The following is a 15,229-nucleotide window of genomic DNA, read 5'->3' as shown; positions in this document are numbered from 1 at the left end:
CCTGACAGCCTCTGTTAACCACTGGCTATTTCTGAGGAGCCTTCCTCTAGAATCCCAAGCTCCACCCGCCAAGAGCCCCAATTCTGCATCAGCAAAGGGTGTTCTTTTTCACCCCTGGGCCTGGCCCAACTGCAGGGCACCATCGGGGCAGGCAGGGCCGCCTCTTACCGCCTCCGTTTTTCTGGCACAGGTAAGGGAACCTCCAGATGTTGCCCAGGCCCACAGAGAACCCAATCTGGGCCAGGATGTACTGCAGCTTGCTATTCCAGGCCGGCCGGTCCTCCGCACCCAGCTCCTCGTCTGCGGCCTTCTGCTTGCCACCTGTCTCACCCGCCATGTTCAGGATGCTCTGCTTGTAGTCCACCGGCTCCTCGAGGGCCAGCAGGTCGGCCACCGACTCCGTGACATGCTCGCTGCTGTGTTCGCGCTGGGTCACCTTGCTGTTCTTCGGCATTGCTGCCGCCTGGGCCACGAAGCCCTGCTCCCCAGCACTCAGAGAAGGTGACACTCGGCTGCTGTCAGCTCCTTCTCATCCGGGGACCTGTGAAAGCGACCAGGTGAGCAGGAGAGGATTAGCTGACCACACCAAGAGAGGTGGGGAGCCCACGTGGACCCAGATCCCCCGTCGCTCCAGGGCACATACTCAGAGGCCGGGCAGTGAGTGGCCTGGAATATGGAGCTTGCCTTCCTCCCCATCAGAAGGTGCCCACCGAGGAGCTCAAAGTCTGCAGACTCAGTTTTCCCACAGGCCCTCTCTGAGCATCACCAAAAGGTAAACCTAGGGACGCCTGCATGGCTCATCAGATAAGAGTCTGCCTTCGACTCATGGTCCTGGGCTCCTTGCTCAGTGGGGAGTCTGCTTTCCCTTTGCCTGCCGCTCCCCCTGCTTGTGCTCTCTCTCTCTCTCTGACAAACAAATAAATAAAATCTTGAAAGAAAGAAAGAAGGAAGGAAGGAAGGAAATAAGGAAGGAAGAAAGGTAAACCTATTGGGGTAGAAGAAGCCAAACAAGTCACCAAACCCAAATAAAGGGCCGTCCATGACGATACTGCCCCCTCTCATAACTGCATGTCCTAGAGTGTTCAAGACCCTTCAGAGGCCCCCACTGTCCTCTCCTCCCAGGCGGTGCAGGCTGGTGGCCAAGGCCTAGCCCTCCTGAGCTCTATGTAGCTAAGCCACCTGTTGGGACCCAGGGAAGCTGGTGTCTGCCTTCTCTAGGGTCTTTCTATTCAAACTACAGTTCATGGGCCAGGAGCATCACAGGGAACTTGTTAGAAATGCAGAATCCCAGGCCCACTCCCAGACCTACTGAATCAGTCTCTGTATTTTTACAGAACCCTCAGGTGATTCAAAGGGACATTTATGCTTGCAAAAAAAAAAAAAAAAAAAAAGGCTAGTGCTCTCACTGTGGGGACCCTGCGCACCAGCCCCTGCGTCCCTTTCATTTCTCCAGCAGGAGCACTGACCAGGTTTTGCTAAGGATTCTGACACCACCGCCCCAGAGGTGTTTGCTGAGTGCCAACAAATGCTGGGCATTTGCTCAGCAGTGACATTATCTGAGGGCCACTGCAGCCAAGAGCCAGTTCTCCATCCTCCGGTGACAGTTTTACAGCAGATAATGTCTGCACAGTGCAGGCGGGGGAGGCAAAACCCACCCTGGCTCCTGCCATTCCTCATCCATCTTTCATGCCTTCCCTTAAAGAAATAAGGCACGAAGGGAATGAGTCCTTTGAAGGATAGCAACATGCTGCTATGTTTCAAAGCACCTCCTCGTTAAGGGGAGGTTGGAGGATTTAAAATTAAACACACATACACCCCAGCCTGCCGTTGCCCTGCATCTTTCGAGGTATGTAAATTACCCAGCTCTGTAATTGCTTTACTAAGGGAAGGAGCCGCCTCTGGAAGCTGTGCTCCCGTCTGTTCTCCTCATCGGCGCCATCGGAACAGCACGGGCAATGGCACCTCGCAGTGGAAGCTTACCCCACACCTCCTGGCCGACTCGGGTAAAGACCCAGACTTCAAGGGGACCTGCCCAGCCAGATCCTGTTACACATGTAGTGACGCTGGGAGACCCAACAGATGGGGACAGTTCATGTTGGTCTGTGTGGTTCGCCAGCCCTCTCTGGGCCAGGCCGTGGACCACAGCAGCAGGTGACACCTCCCTGCCTTCCTCATCCAAGGGAGACAGTGAGTCTTCAGTGACTACCCCCCGTCCACCCCAGGAACAGTCAAGGTCTTGGGCTTCGGAGTGACTGAGACAGAACCAGTCTGCCTAAAAGACCTCAGAATTCCTCATAAGAAACGCAGCTCTCTGTTGGGACTTCACTCCACATCGGGTCAGCGGAACGTTCCACTGTGTCCTGGAGGGAGTATGTGTCCAAGGACCCCTCATCCCTCAGCCTCCCCTGGCTGCCGAATTGCCCATGCTACATAAGGAAATGGTACCCCTAGGTGTTATGCAATAGGGAGGCCTGTGTTCTTGCTGCGGCTGCAGGATGGGCCCCTTGCTTTCTCCAGTCAGCAGGTCCCTGTCGCCAGGCACTCAAATGGAGAAAACCTAAGGTCCATGCAATGTCTGGCTGGCTGACTACCCCATCTCCCCTATAGCTTAGACAAGAGTTTTTATTAAAAACTAGAACTGGGGAGAAGGGTTGGGGTCCCTCTGGAGACAGCAATCACCAGGGTACCAGCTCAGAGCCTAACTCCAGGTACTGTGGCTGCAGTGGAATTTGATCAGGACAAATCTGCAGTGCATTAAGCATGATTTACTGCCTGTCATCCCACAACTGGAGAAAACCAGAGGGGATTCCCATAAGTCTGCAGAATTTATCCTGATGCTGACCAACTGGAGGACAAGCTTCCTCATAAATAGCCGAGAGAGTGGCAGCTCTGGTCACCAACAGAGAAAGGGCTGCAGAGGGGGGACAAGCCTCCTTTAAACTAGGAGGACTCAAGGACAAAATCAACACATTCTGGTAAAGGGAAGGACACCCACAGCAGCATCATGGAAACCCTAGATGTCAGCTCAATAGGAGCTTCTTCCTTCTTCCCAAGATATGTGAGAGCATCTGCATCACAGGAGGGGGGCCGGGTCCTCCTGGGCCATCAGGTTTGCAAGGGGAAATGTGCTGGTGCAAATTTGCAAGTGAAGCCCCTGGGCTGGGAAGCAATCACGACTGGAACCTTCTGTGCCTAGAAACACGCTCAATGACAACAGAGTCTGACACTCAGAATAGTAAAGGTTGAGGGGCCCTAGCAATATTCTCATTTTCGGTATGAGAAAATTGAGGTCCAGAGAGGAAGTGAATTGCCCAAAGCCACCGGGTCAGACTCAGCATGGGGGTTGGAGAACAGGAAGAAAGCGGTGGTGGTGAGGGCCTGGGTTTGAGAGCTCCCATTGCATTCATTCATTCATTCATTCATTCACTGAGTGACATCCACTTACTGAGTGCCTTCTCTGTGCCAGGCTCTGTTCTAGGTGTCAGGGATGCAGCAGCAAACAAAATAAGCAAAGTGTGTCCTCTTGTGGAGTTTATATTTCTTGTGGAAGGGCCGGATACTAAAGAAAGAAAGAAACGTACAATGGCCCGTGGGGATACATGATACAAAGAGAAATAACATGCTGGGAAGCAGTGTTGCAAGCTGGAAGTCCGCCATTTTATGGTCTGGAAAGGCATCCCTGAGGAGGGGACGTCTGAGCAGAGGCACTCAGGAAATGTGTGTCAAGTGAGTGAGCGAACAGACAAGATGGGAGCACTCAACCCCTGCCGGTCTTCAAAGCCCCTGCCCTCCACCACCGCAGCCGACTACGGGGACTTTGGTGCACTGAGAGAGGTGGGCAGCCACTTCACTTTAATGATGCAGGTGGCAGTCTTCTCGGGGGTAAAAAGGGTCTACATGATGACAGCTCCCCGCTCCGAGGGAGGCTGCCATGGGGACTCGGTGAGCGGACGCATCCAAAGTGCCCAGCGCTGGGCCTGGCACCAGGAAGGACCCTGCTGCTGGAAAGCCTTGCATTATTTGCCTTTATTCATTTAAAAATATGGAAGCTCCCCTATTTCTAGGTGGTCACAGAAATGCTATTGCTCCTCAGGAGAGGCCAGAGTGAGTTTGCGGAGAAGTGGGGTAGAGGGTGGAGAAAAGCATTTTCCACCCACACCGTCTCAGGAATGTCCGAGTTTTGTCAGCAAGGACTGGCGCCCCCCCCCCCCACCGGAGGCTGCTGGGGCGACACCCTACAGAGCCCAGCCTGCCCTCCTCACCTGGTGCCACAGGGAAGCAGGTAACGGCTGCGCAGGGCAGGGTCTTGGGTCTAAAGATCAGCAGTGTTATTACTAATAGACACATGGCCTCACCTTAAAGTCTAGCAATATTAGTAGTTGAACAACAGCTCATATTTGTGATGGTTTGAAACCACTTACAAACAGTTTTTACTCAGTCTGCTGGCATGGTCTGGGGTGGTGACCCTGCTCAGGAGCCCGACTGCACGGGTTCAAATCCCAGCTCCGTGCTTGCCAGCTGCCTGGCCTGAGCTCTGTTTCCTCAGCGGTCAAAGGAGGATAACCGTGCCCACCTTACGGTGTTGTGGGGAACATCAGTCGGGTGGGTCTCAGAACAGAGCCGGCGCCCAGCAAGTGCTCACAAATGTCACCTCTTCTTAACACCCCATTGGATTCACGGTCAGCTCGGGCAGTGAGCGGCAGCCGCGTCCCAGGGCAGGATAGCACCTGGCTCACGTCACGAGGCTGTCAGCACCCACGTCTCCTCACTCCTGTGCTCCCTCCATGTTTTAAAGAGGATGGGGCACCAGTGACTTGGAACGACCCTCCCTTCCTGCACCCCCCAGCTCCCTGGGAGTCACTGGACTGGTGAAAGATCAGCTTTCAGACCAGGACATGGGAATCCAACATGTACCCAGGCAACAACCCCGAAGCATGACCTGGGACAAGCAAGATCAGAGAAGGACCCAGAGGGGCAGATTCCTCTTTACCCCTGACTTTACAGGCCATGGAGTCAGCCATTATCCAGGTATCAGAAGGCCAGCTAGGTGCTGGTGCCGACCAACCACCAACCAACAATTGCAAGCTGGCCCCGTTGCCCTGACCTCTCTAGGCCTCGGTTTCCCTGTGTGTAAAATTGGTTGGTCTGCATGATCTCTGAGGCCCGCTACAGCTGTCTGTATCCAGGGGGTGTCCCTCCTGCACGTGGGTGTGAGCAAGGCGTGACCTGCCCCAGGCACTTGACACCGCAGGTCCTCCCGCCTGTCTTACCACCTCTGTCAGTGGAGGGCTCGCTGGGGTGTCGTGGGGACGCTCTGACGGCCAGCCCAGCCAAACTCGAATCATGTCCCTGGAGGAGCAGGGGTGGGCCGAAAGCTGCTTTCGCCAGCAGTACGTCGGATGATGGAGTTCCAAGGTGCGCTCTGAGAGGAATACCTCAATTACTTAAAGCACAATGCAGGGGGGCTCGGGAGCCCAGAAAGCCCGCGGGGCCAGATCCGTCACTTAGCAACAGAGGCTAAGCTTCCAGCTCAGAAGAACATGTGAGAGAAGCAGCACGGAGGGAGTAAACCGTGAATCTTCTTAAAAAAAAAAAAATAATAATGTGATGAGGAGGCAGACGGGTAAAAATATCCCGGGCCAGAAGGCTGACAGCTCCACAACAACTTTTCAAGCACAGCACTCAGCCATCACCTCAGGGGACGACCTGCAACAGGGGCCAGGCCCAGCCCCTCCGCTCCCAGAAGCCAGAGCTGGGGGCCTTCTGGAATTCTGCATCTAGTCCCAGCCCCCTGAACACCCGCCTCTTGGGGTCAGCGTCTCTCTTGTTCGGGAGGGTTAGGCCAGGTAACTCAGGGGACGAATGCAAGGAAATCCCTTATTTTCCAAGCCAGACTCCCAGGGGGTCCGTGTGGTGGGGCCACCATCTTCGGGAGAGCAGGCAGCCAAGGTGACGACAGACCCCCCCCCAAGGCCCCGCTTCCCTGAGCCCCACGGGGCGCACCTTGCTCTGCCACCCTTGGGTCTCGTGGCTCTGGGGACAGTAGTGCACATTCTTAAATGCGAACCTCTACAGTGGAGAGCCGGGAAGAGCCCCCCCGGAGTGGAGGACGGAGGGAGAACACCCAGCCGCCTCAGCCATAAAGCTAGGGTCCAACTTAAGGCTAATGGGTGGTGGGAAGGAAGCCAGGTCGGGGTCTCTCTCTCTCAGACAACTCAACAGCTTCCTGATTTTCATGTGACAAGCCCCTTGGCCCAAACTGCTCTCCTAATTACCTCAGAGCCTCTGGGCTTCAGCTGAGCCCAAAACGGGTCGGACTGTTATCAGAGACACAAATTGTCCTACAAATTATTTTTAATTGTTTTATCGAAACTTCTGGCAGTCACCTGGGGCAAACTGCTCCTGACAGGCCCTGGCCGGTCTTGATGGGTCTCCTTGGGTTTTCTCGTCCAGCTCCATTCTTGACCTCTCCCTCCCTCACCCTCCATCCCAAGGGCACAGAGCCCCGTCAGCATATTTGACCCCATCCTCAATGTCCCCCGCTTCCCGCGCTCTAGTTCAGACCCTTCCTTAGTCAGACGCCTGCAGCAGGCTCACTTTCCTCTAGGCCTTCAGAGGCAGCTTCCTGAAATACCATGTCACCCCACTGCCACTGCCTCGTGGAGAGAGCCCATGGCCCTGGCCAGAGGCATTTGTGGCCCCTCCGCTGGGGCCCCTCCATCCCCCAGCCTCGGCTGTCACTTCCTCCCCCCATCCTCCGGCCCCTCTGCATAAAGCCCTCCCCAGCCTCTGCCTACTGAAGCTTCCAGTCTCTGAAAGTGCCGCTCAAGGTCCACTGCCTCGCCTCTGTGACAGGTTCTGTGATGCTCTAAATGAGCACTAATGCTCCTTACTTTCCCCTTCTTGGCACACAACTTGTAACATTCTTCCACGCTTTTACCATTTGGCTTTCTAGTATAGCTACCTGTGTGCATCCTTGATTCCTCTTCCAAACAGGGAGCTCCCCGAAGGCAGGAACCAAGGTGTGCCCAGCTTTGTGTCCACCTGCCCCTGCCCCCAGCCCAGCCTGTGCCTGCCACACACAGGATGGAACAGGGTCCCTACAGATGTTCCAGGGCTGCTGCCTTCCCCTCCTCCAAAAGCAACCAGCTTCCCTGTTGAAATGCTAACCACTGCCTTCACCTTTGAAACAGAGGCAAGGATGAAAAGCTAACACAACTGACCGAGCTACATTTAAACCTACTAGGTGTCGGCCTGCCCCAGCCCAGGTGACTAATCGGGGGCAGGCCTGCAGCCCATGTGAGGAGGACCCCAGGACTTGGAAGGCAGTTTTCTGTTCTGTAATCATCTGTAAAATAGGAAACAGTGCTTACCTACCGACTACATCTGGTTACCACACGGATAGAAAGAGAAAGAAAAAGACAAGTTTATCGAGAAGTCAAATAAACAGAACGGTAATTTCTGACTCCATTTCAGAGATTTGCTGGGTTTGTGTTTTGGTCTCCCTCCTATATCTCAAAGAATACCATCTTTGGTTCTGCAAGACCAAATCCTCCTGTATTACTATTATATGTGCTCAATAAATATGATATGAGGACGCCTGGGTGGCTCAGTTGGTTAGGCGACTGCCTTCGGCTCAGGTCATGATCCTGGAGTCCTGGGATCGAGTCCCACATCGGCCTCCTTGCTCAGCGGGGAGTCTGCTTCTCCCTCTGACCCTCTTCCCTCTCATGCTATCATTCTCTCTCAAATAAATAAATAAAATCTTAAAAAATAAATAAATATGATATGGTATGATATGAAGGAAGTGAATGAGTAAATTCATGAATGGATGCATTTTGAAGCCCCCCAGTTTTCCAGAGTCTGATACAATTTCCCAGCTCCCAAATTTTCCTATTTTCTGATGCAATATTCTGATCCCAGGAAGATTTGATGCCCCAAAGGTGCCCGAAGTAGCAGTTTATTTTTTATAAGAGAGAAAAAGAATGCACTGGGGGGAGGGGCAGAGTCAGAAGGACAAGCAGAATCCCCGCTAAGCAGGGAGACCCGCAGGGAGACCAACGATGGGGCTCAATCCCACAATCCTGAGGTTATGACCTGAGCTGAAACCAAGAGCTGGACGCCCAGCCGACTGAGCCACCCAGGCGCTCCCCCGCAGTGGTAGTTTAAAGCAAAGGTAAACTAAGAAGTCTGGCCAGCACTCACTGATGTTTTGCCTCTTATAAAGGATCCACTCTGTGCCTCACTTTCTCCACTTTGTAGACAGGGTCCGTCTTCACCTCAGAGAAATAAACCCTAGACAGGCACGGTCTTGGCACAGAGCATCCCACAAGGCTAGTGGGACCATTCCGAACAACAACTCAGGCAAAGGAGCCAGGAGAACTTTCCGAGGCCTGTCTCACCTTCCTGTTGCATTTGCCGAGCATGTTCTCTGCAGTTGGTATTTTGTTTTCTTCGTCAAGGAGGAAGGGAAGCAGGAAAAGGGGCAGATGGTCCAGAGGGGGAGGAACTGGCACTGGAAGCCGTGGGTGGGGCTAGTGCAAACAAAATCTTTTGGTTCAGTTTTACCATTTCATGTGAGGGGGGAAAGGCATGCCGGTGGGTGTGTAAGCAACGGCAGCCCCATGGCCGCCCCACGGATGCATTAACCTTGTGCCAGAATTTAGGTGCTAAGGGAACTTCGGGGGGGGGGGGGGGTAGTAATAAACCAAAACCACAACCCACAGGGGAGACTTCTTGAGGGCTGGCTCTGCGGCAGCCGCTGTTAAGCCACAGCTTAAACCCTGCCCATCACTGGATGAGGCTGGTTCCACAATTATTCCCATTCTATAGATGAAGAAGTAGAGGTTTAAAGGGATTAGTTACCTAATTTCATTGAACTTAAAACCCTTTGATGCTGGCATTTTCTTGAACTTACCAGAGAGGGTCAGTGGAAGGTTTTCACCCAACCAGGTCACCACGCCACCTGACCAACAGCCATTTTGAGATACCACTGATTGTACCTCGTGTCCTGAACTGAAGATGTGACAACATACAGCAAAATGCAACTTGTAATTGATGAGATAAGGTAACTAGTTCATAGATACAAGTCAAAACGTGGAGGCCCCTGGATCCACACCAGCACAGTCTGGCTCTGGGGTCTGACTCTAAATCATAACACAAGCACAGAAAGATGGGCTTTGGAGTCAGGGAAGCCTGGTTGGGGTCCTGCTGCTACTTACTAGCTGTGAGTCTTCAGGAAACTACACAACCTTCTCGTGGTCTCCACTCCTGGATCTGAAAAGATGGAACAGACGGCCCCAATCTCACAGAGTCATCACGAGGATAAAATGAGCTAATGCGGGCACCAGCCACCCCTTCAGGTGAGCACGTGGGGGAGATGGGCTTGACCAAGTCTAGAGGCACAGCTGCCCACTGTCCTGCAATGCCCTGGCACCGGAGCGTGACAAGCACGTGGGTCCCCGAGGTGGGGAGGCTGCTGGGGGGTGCAGGTACTGGCGCTCCAACTGACTTCCCACTTCCTCTACTTCCTTCATCCAGTATTTCCTAAACACTAACTATGTGCTGAGCCCTGTTCGAGCGCAGCAGAGAACAGAGAAAACAGTGTCCCTCCCCTGTGAGATTTATATTCTCTTGTAAAGTGACACATAAAAATCTGACAAATATATAATTAATACTGTGTATATAGACACATACCTATAGTATAGATAAAGATAGCACATAAATATGTAATAGTGAATGTGAGGGGTTGGAGTGAGACAGGGATGCTGCAATATATAGGGGGAATAGGAGGACACACTCTGATAAAGACCAATAGAGTGAGAGGATGAGCCTTGTGAATACCCTCAGAAACCATTCAGGGCAGAGAGAACAGGAAGTGCAAAGGCCCTGAGGCAGCCTGCTTGCTGACTACAAGGACCAGAAAGAAGGGTCTGGGCCTAGAGCATCCTAAGCAAGGGAAGAATGGGAAGTGCTGACAGGAGGATAGCTAGACTCCAGAGCAGGCAAGACTTGCAGGCCATGGAAAGGCCTGGGTTTCCTTTCAAGGCTAACAGGGAGCTGTTTTAAGTGTTTGAGCAGGTGTGTGATGTGACTCAACTGTTTTTAAGGACAAGTGAAGAAACAGGGAGGGTACGTGAGAGGTGATGGTGACCTGAACCAGGTTGATGGGTGAGGTTTAGGTTTTAAAGAGAGAAGGAAACAAAGGGCCCCAGGATGCTGAAAAGCATACCAGGTCCCAGACAGGTAAAGACCCATGAGAGTATCCCAATTGGAAAAAGACACAATTTTTTAAAATGAGATGTGAAAAATACAAAGTCCGGGAGCAATGAGTGAAAACCTCACTACCTTTTTCCTCATTCATGGGAGTCTCATGGTGGTAACAGATGGGTCCGCACAGTATCTGTCCAAATTCTCTGACCTGGATTTTCTTAAAGCCAGTATTTTATCTTGTTTCAGGGAGAAACAGAGGGAACCAAGGGGGTCCAATTACCTGAGTTACCCACCAGACTGCTGAAGAGCACTTGAAAGAATAGTGATCAGAAACCCTTAATTACAGTCCCAACATGATGTCTCTTTTCTGGGAATGAGAAGGGTTTGTGACTCTTTCGTCACCAGCCCTCAGTGCAGCTTTGTGGATGGGTGGGCAGAAAAGTGCTCCTACTGGGAACAGGTCACGGGACAGTGAGATCACAGTGAAGGGAGAAAGTATTTTTTTTAAAGATTTATTTATTTATTTGAGAGGGAAGGAGAGAGAGTGCACAAGTTGGGGGAGGGGCAGAGAAAATCCACAAGCAGACCCCCCCCCCGTCCCCCCGAGATGGGGCTTAATCCCAGGACCCTGAGATCATGACCTGAACTGAAATCAAGAGGCGGCCACCTAAAGGACTGAGCCACCCAGGCGCCCCAGGAGCAAATATTTTTGAAGACCTGCTATGGCTTACATACATTATTTATCTCCCCAAAAAACTTGTGATAAAAAGTGTAATTCTCATTTTACAAACAAAGAAGCCAGGGCTAAGGGAAGATAGCCATCAGGTACAAGGTTACCCTGCCATGAAGTGTAAGAGTGGGGATTCAAACTGTGGTCTCCCAAGTTCTGTAGCCCATTTCCTTTCTGGTATGTTGGCGCTTTTCAAACTTCTGTATGTCATAACACACAAAGAAGAGAATGCTGGTATGGCACACTGGGGTAAATGGAGGAGGCCGTACCACCCTAGGCCACTCCAGGCTATTCCAAGACATAAAGGCATCATTATTTCTGGGCCACATGCTACCCATATGTGGCACTGGTGAGGAAGTTCTCCACTGGGTCATGCTGCATTGCAAAGTGATACCCCTGAATCTCATTCAGCATGTCAACAGTGAGGTGAGTCCTTCTACCACCATTTCTCCGACGTTAGGAGCTTCTTCATTTGGCCAGGTCCTTTCCTAAAGCCAATGACATAACGCAAGTCGGAGAACTGGTCAAGGAGATTCCTTCCAGCTGTTCTAAAGGAGGCCCCAAATTCCTAGCCAGCAGGTCTTCTCGGTGGTGTGCCAGGACCGTGGACAGCGCCCATCAGGCCCTTCTGGGAGCTAATGCTGGGTTGCACCCGGCTCTCCTTTCCCTAGACAACCCCCCTACCCCCAGGGAAGAGAAGGTCCACATCCTCACCGAATACTCACCTGGCAGCACCTGATGGAGTCACTCCAGCAGGTGACTGTTCACATTCCTCGAAAGGTAGCTTTATCAAACAACACTCCTGACCTGGAGTGGGATTTATAACCACAGGGGCCCCGGAGTCTTATAATTAAAGAGAAAATGCAACCAGCAGGAATTTGAGGGTGTGGACCAATGAATTCTATTTGTGAGTAAAAGAATAGGTGGCAAATTAGTGGTGCACAGAATCCAGAGGAAATTCTAATTTAACCAGTAATTAGAAATGATAGAATATAACGAGAGGCAGCTTGTTATCTCCAAATGAACCACGAGTAGCCTTGGAAGATCAAGCGGCAAGTCGATGGGACAAACGCAGTGGATGAGAGATGAACTCCAGGGCCCAGGAGCTGGGGCATTATTTCCTCCAGCCCATGCCTGCCCCACCTTCACTCCACAAGAGGCCCCAGTCAAACAGGGCTTTAAGTCTCAATTCCCAAGTTGGAGACTCAGGCTGCTCAGGACTCGTCTGACCCAGAATTATTCTCCAATAAACTATACCTGGTCATGAACACGAGAATAAGGTAGTACAGCAACCCACCTTGCCTCTGAGCTTATCTTCCCACCTGTAAGTTTTCTGTACACAGTGAATATCTAGTTGTTTTAATAACCGGATTTATCCATAGTTGAACCATGTTTTAACTTAAATAATTACTCATGGGGGTGGGGGAGAAGGGGAATTTTCAAAGGAATATATCTGCACAAAATGGCTGCCTGTGCAGCAAGGGCTTCTGGGAGAACTCTTCGTGTCCTCTGGGGGTGGGATGGGGGAGCATTAATGCTTACACTCCAATTATCCACCCTCACTTACAGGAACTTTCTCAAGATCAACGGTGGTTTGGAGGTACCAGGCAGGAAAGGATAATACGGGCCTATTCTCCCAGGGCTGGTGATTTCTCAGAGAGGGAAGAGATGAAGAAGCAGGAAGACTCAGATGCCAAGTTTCCCAGAGCAGCCACGGACTCCAGTGGCAAAGCCCCAGGGGTGAGGACATTGGGCTCTCCATGGGACAAGGCTAGGAAGCAAGCAGCGTCCCTCTGAGCAGCCCAAGCCGGCAGCTGCTGTAAATAACCTTGGAGTGTTAGCAGTTTTGCTCTGGGGTCTGGGGCCTCACCAGAAACTGCTGCAAGTCCCTGGCACGCACTCTCCAGCAAAGAAACCTGACACACCAGACCTCCCACCAGGGCCCCGGCCGCCCTGGATTCTGCAGATGCAGACATCCTCAGGGCAACATCCAACCTGCTCGGACTCTTCCCTCACTGCTTCCAGCACCAATCCCTGACTTGGATAAACTTTAAGGAATGAGGTCAGGAGTGGGTAGAGATCGGGAAGAAAAAGACCAACAGGACAATAAAGCACCACAGTGGAGTCTGGGATCTTCTGCTGGATTCCAACCCACCTGGCACCACAGACCAGTTTCCACAAACCTTGGAAGTTTACGTATGTTCATTCTCTACCAAATTCCCATTGGTGGAGGCTCATTTCCCCCTTCCTCAGGGCACTAGCTTAAAGAATCAGACCCATAGGCTTAGACCGCCTCATCTGGATAAATGCTTAGGTAGCCAGCAAATATTTATTAGGAACTTACTGTGAAGACATATCACATAAGTGGTTCAGAACATAAAGTTTGGGTTCTGCCAGACCTGAGTTCAAATTCTCAGATTGCCACTCACTACCTGTGTGACCTTGGGCAAATTATTTCACCTCTCTGAACCTCAAGTCCCACATCTGTAAACTGCAGAGAGCAATATCCATCTCCTGGGATTGTAGCAAAGATTAAATGAGATGGTGTATGAATAAAGCACTTAGCACAACACAGAAGCCTCAGTAAAAACCTGGATATTATCACTGTTTGCCAAGCATGGCGTGAGCTGCTGGAATCCAGAATTCAGTCACCCCTCCTAAAAGCACGCCAAGTAGGCCTTTCCCCACAGGTCACTGGCCCACCCGTCTAGGGTAGCACACCAATTCAGACCCATCTGCGGCCTTGTGCTTCTGCCCTCTGGAAGTCTGGGGCACGAGGTGGGGCAGGATGATGTAAAAGGACTTTGTGGAGGCTGACTGACAGTCTCTTCCCAGCCTGGTGCTCCAGATGTTTGGCTGTGAGAACTTCTTGCAGCCCAGCCTCGGAGCGAGCAATAACTCAGATCTGCTTCCAGGAAGAAAGCTCAAATCCACCTTTCCTTTAAACTCTTCTGCTGCTTATCTTAGCAGCCTTAAAGGGACTGATGATGAATTGTCCCGCTGCAGCTAACTTAGACAGGAAAGGAGCATGAGGGGAGGGAAGGTGCACAGGCAGCAGGAGCCTGCTTCTCAAGAATCCCCTCCTCTCTGAAATTTGCTCCCAGATCCAGTGGGGAGGGCATCCATCCAGGGTGCATGTACCACACACACACACACACACACACACACACACACACACACACACACACACACTGCCTGTAGTAGATGGAGTCCCTGGGCCAGCATGGCCTCTCTTGCTGCACTGGGGATCCCTTTATTGCCTTTACTTTTGAGGCACACACAACTTAGCTCAGCACCAAGTCTAGACACATTACACAAAGAGAGAGCGAGGGCCAGGATCCCTCGGGGAAGGCAGGAGACACACTCTCCTCTCCGGGATGGCTGTCACGCAGCTTCCAACTCCATGGTAGACAGGACAGGTTGTGGGGAGGATGGCCAGATCTGATCAAAGGGCAGGGACCCCTGAAGTCCACCCACCAAATGCCACAACTTGAGAGAAGGCCACAGTCATGCACGATCCGAAAGAGTCAAGGTCTGTGCGGGAGTCTCAAGCCGGAGCTGTTGCAGACAGCCGAGGGCACCCATCAGATCCAGCACGGCTCGGCCCTCCATCCACACCCCGCCCCCCATAACCCTGTTCTTACTCAGGGTGTCCTGGGGAGACCTGAAGTTTGGGAAAGAGGTCAGTTTAAAGCTGAATTATGGGTCCTTCTCAACCACACGTGAAGCCCCTGACACTTTCATTTGTCTCCACATCCCCTCTCACACCAAGGCACAAGGGCAGGGAGAAAAAGAACCACCACTGGTTACAGGCCATAAAGAAAGGGGTGGGGAATCAACATTTTTATGAGCATCCGCCAGGTGTCTAGCACTGGGCTCCAAATAAGCCTGAGGAAAAGGCACCATAAGCATCCCTATCTTAGAACTGAGGAAACCAAGGCTCCAAAGGTAAAGTGATTTGCCCAAGGTCAACCCCATGCCGGCACATGGCAGAGCACGGGGCCCATTTCTGACCACAACCACAGAGCCTCCCCCAGAGCCTCTGCTCCAATCCCCCCACCCCAGCCTGGCTCTGCTTGCCTTGCCTGGGGGGCCAGCGCTCTGGGACTCCTGCCCAGGAGCCAGGCAGCCTGAGTTCTGCCTAGCTCACCCTGAGGACTTGCCCACCTCTGTGACCCCAAAACACTGGGAACTCTGGTGTTTCTGCTCACAAGTCCTGGTATAGATCTCCATTCATCTCATAAATAGCTGACACACAACTCTGTGTGTGACTCAGGCCAAACGAAC

The 15,229-nt window shown here is 52.2% G+C and overlaps 1 protein-coding gene across 3 annotated transcripts in view; it reads right to left on the bottom strand.

Moving 5' to 3' along the window:
- The window catches only part of SLC6A17 (solute carrier family 6 member 17), a 67,443-nt gene that overhangs the window by 31,748 nt on the left and 20,466 nt on the right, over positions 1 to 15,229 (bottom strand). For 2 of the 3 annotated variants that reach the window (XM_027581464.2, XM_027581444.2), the window contains exon 2: positions 169 to 541. In XM_027581464.2, the coding sequence (XP_027437265.1) occupies positions 169 to 454 (286 nt within the window). In that variant the 5' untranslated portion in view covers positions 455 to 541. Of the gene's footprint in view, positions 1 to 168; positions 542 to 3,445; positions 3,560 to 15,229 lie in introns of all 3 variants that reach the window. The other variant, XM_027581455.2, reaches the window with a different exon arrangement.

Source organism: Zalophus californianus, chromosome 4 (assembly GCF_009762305.2).
Source record: "Zalophus californianus isolate mZalCal1 chromosome 4, mZalCal1.pri.v2, whole genome shotgun sequence".
Classification (NCBI taxonomy): Eukaryota; Metazoa; Chordata; class Mammalia; order Carnivora; family Otariidae; genus Zalophus; species Zalophus californianus.
The sequence above is the reverse complement of the archived record's forward strand: the minus strand, read 5'-3'. Positions and strand labels throughout refer to the sequence as shown.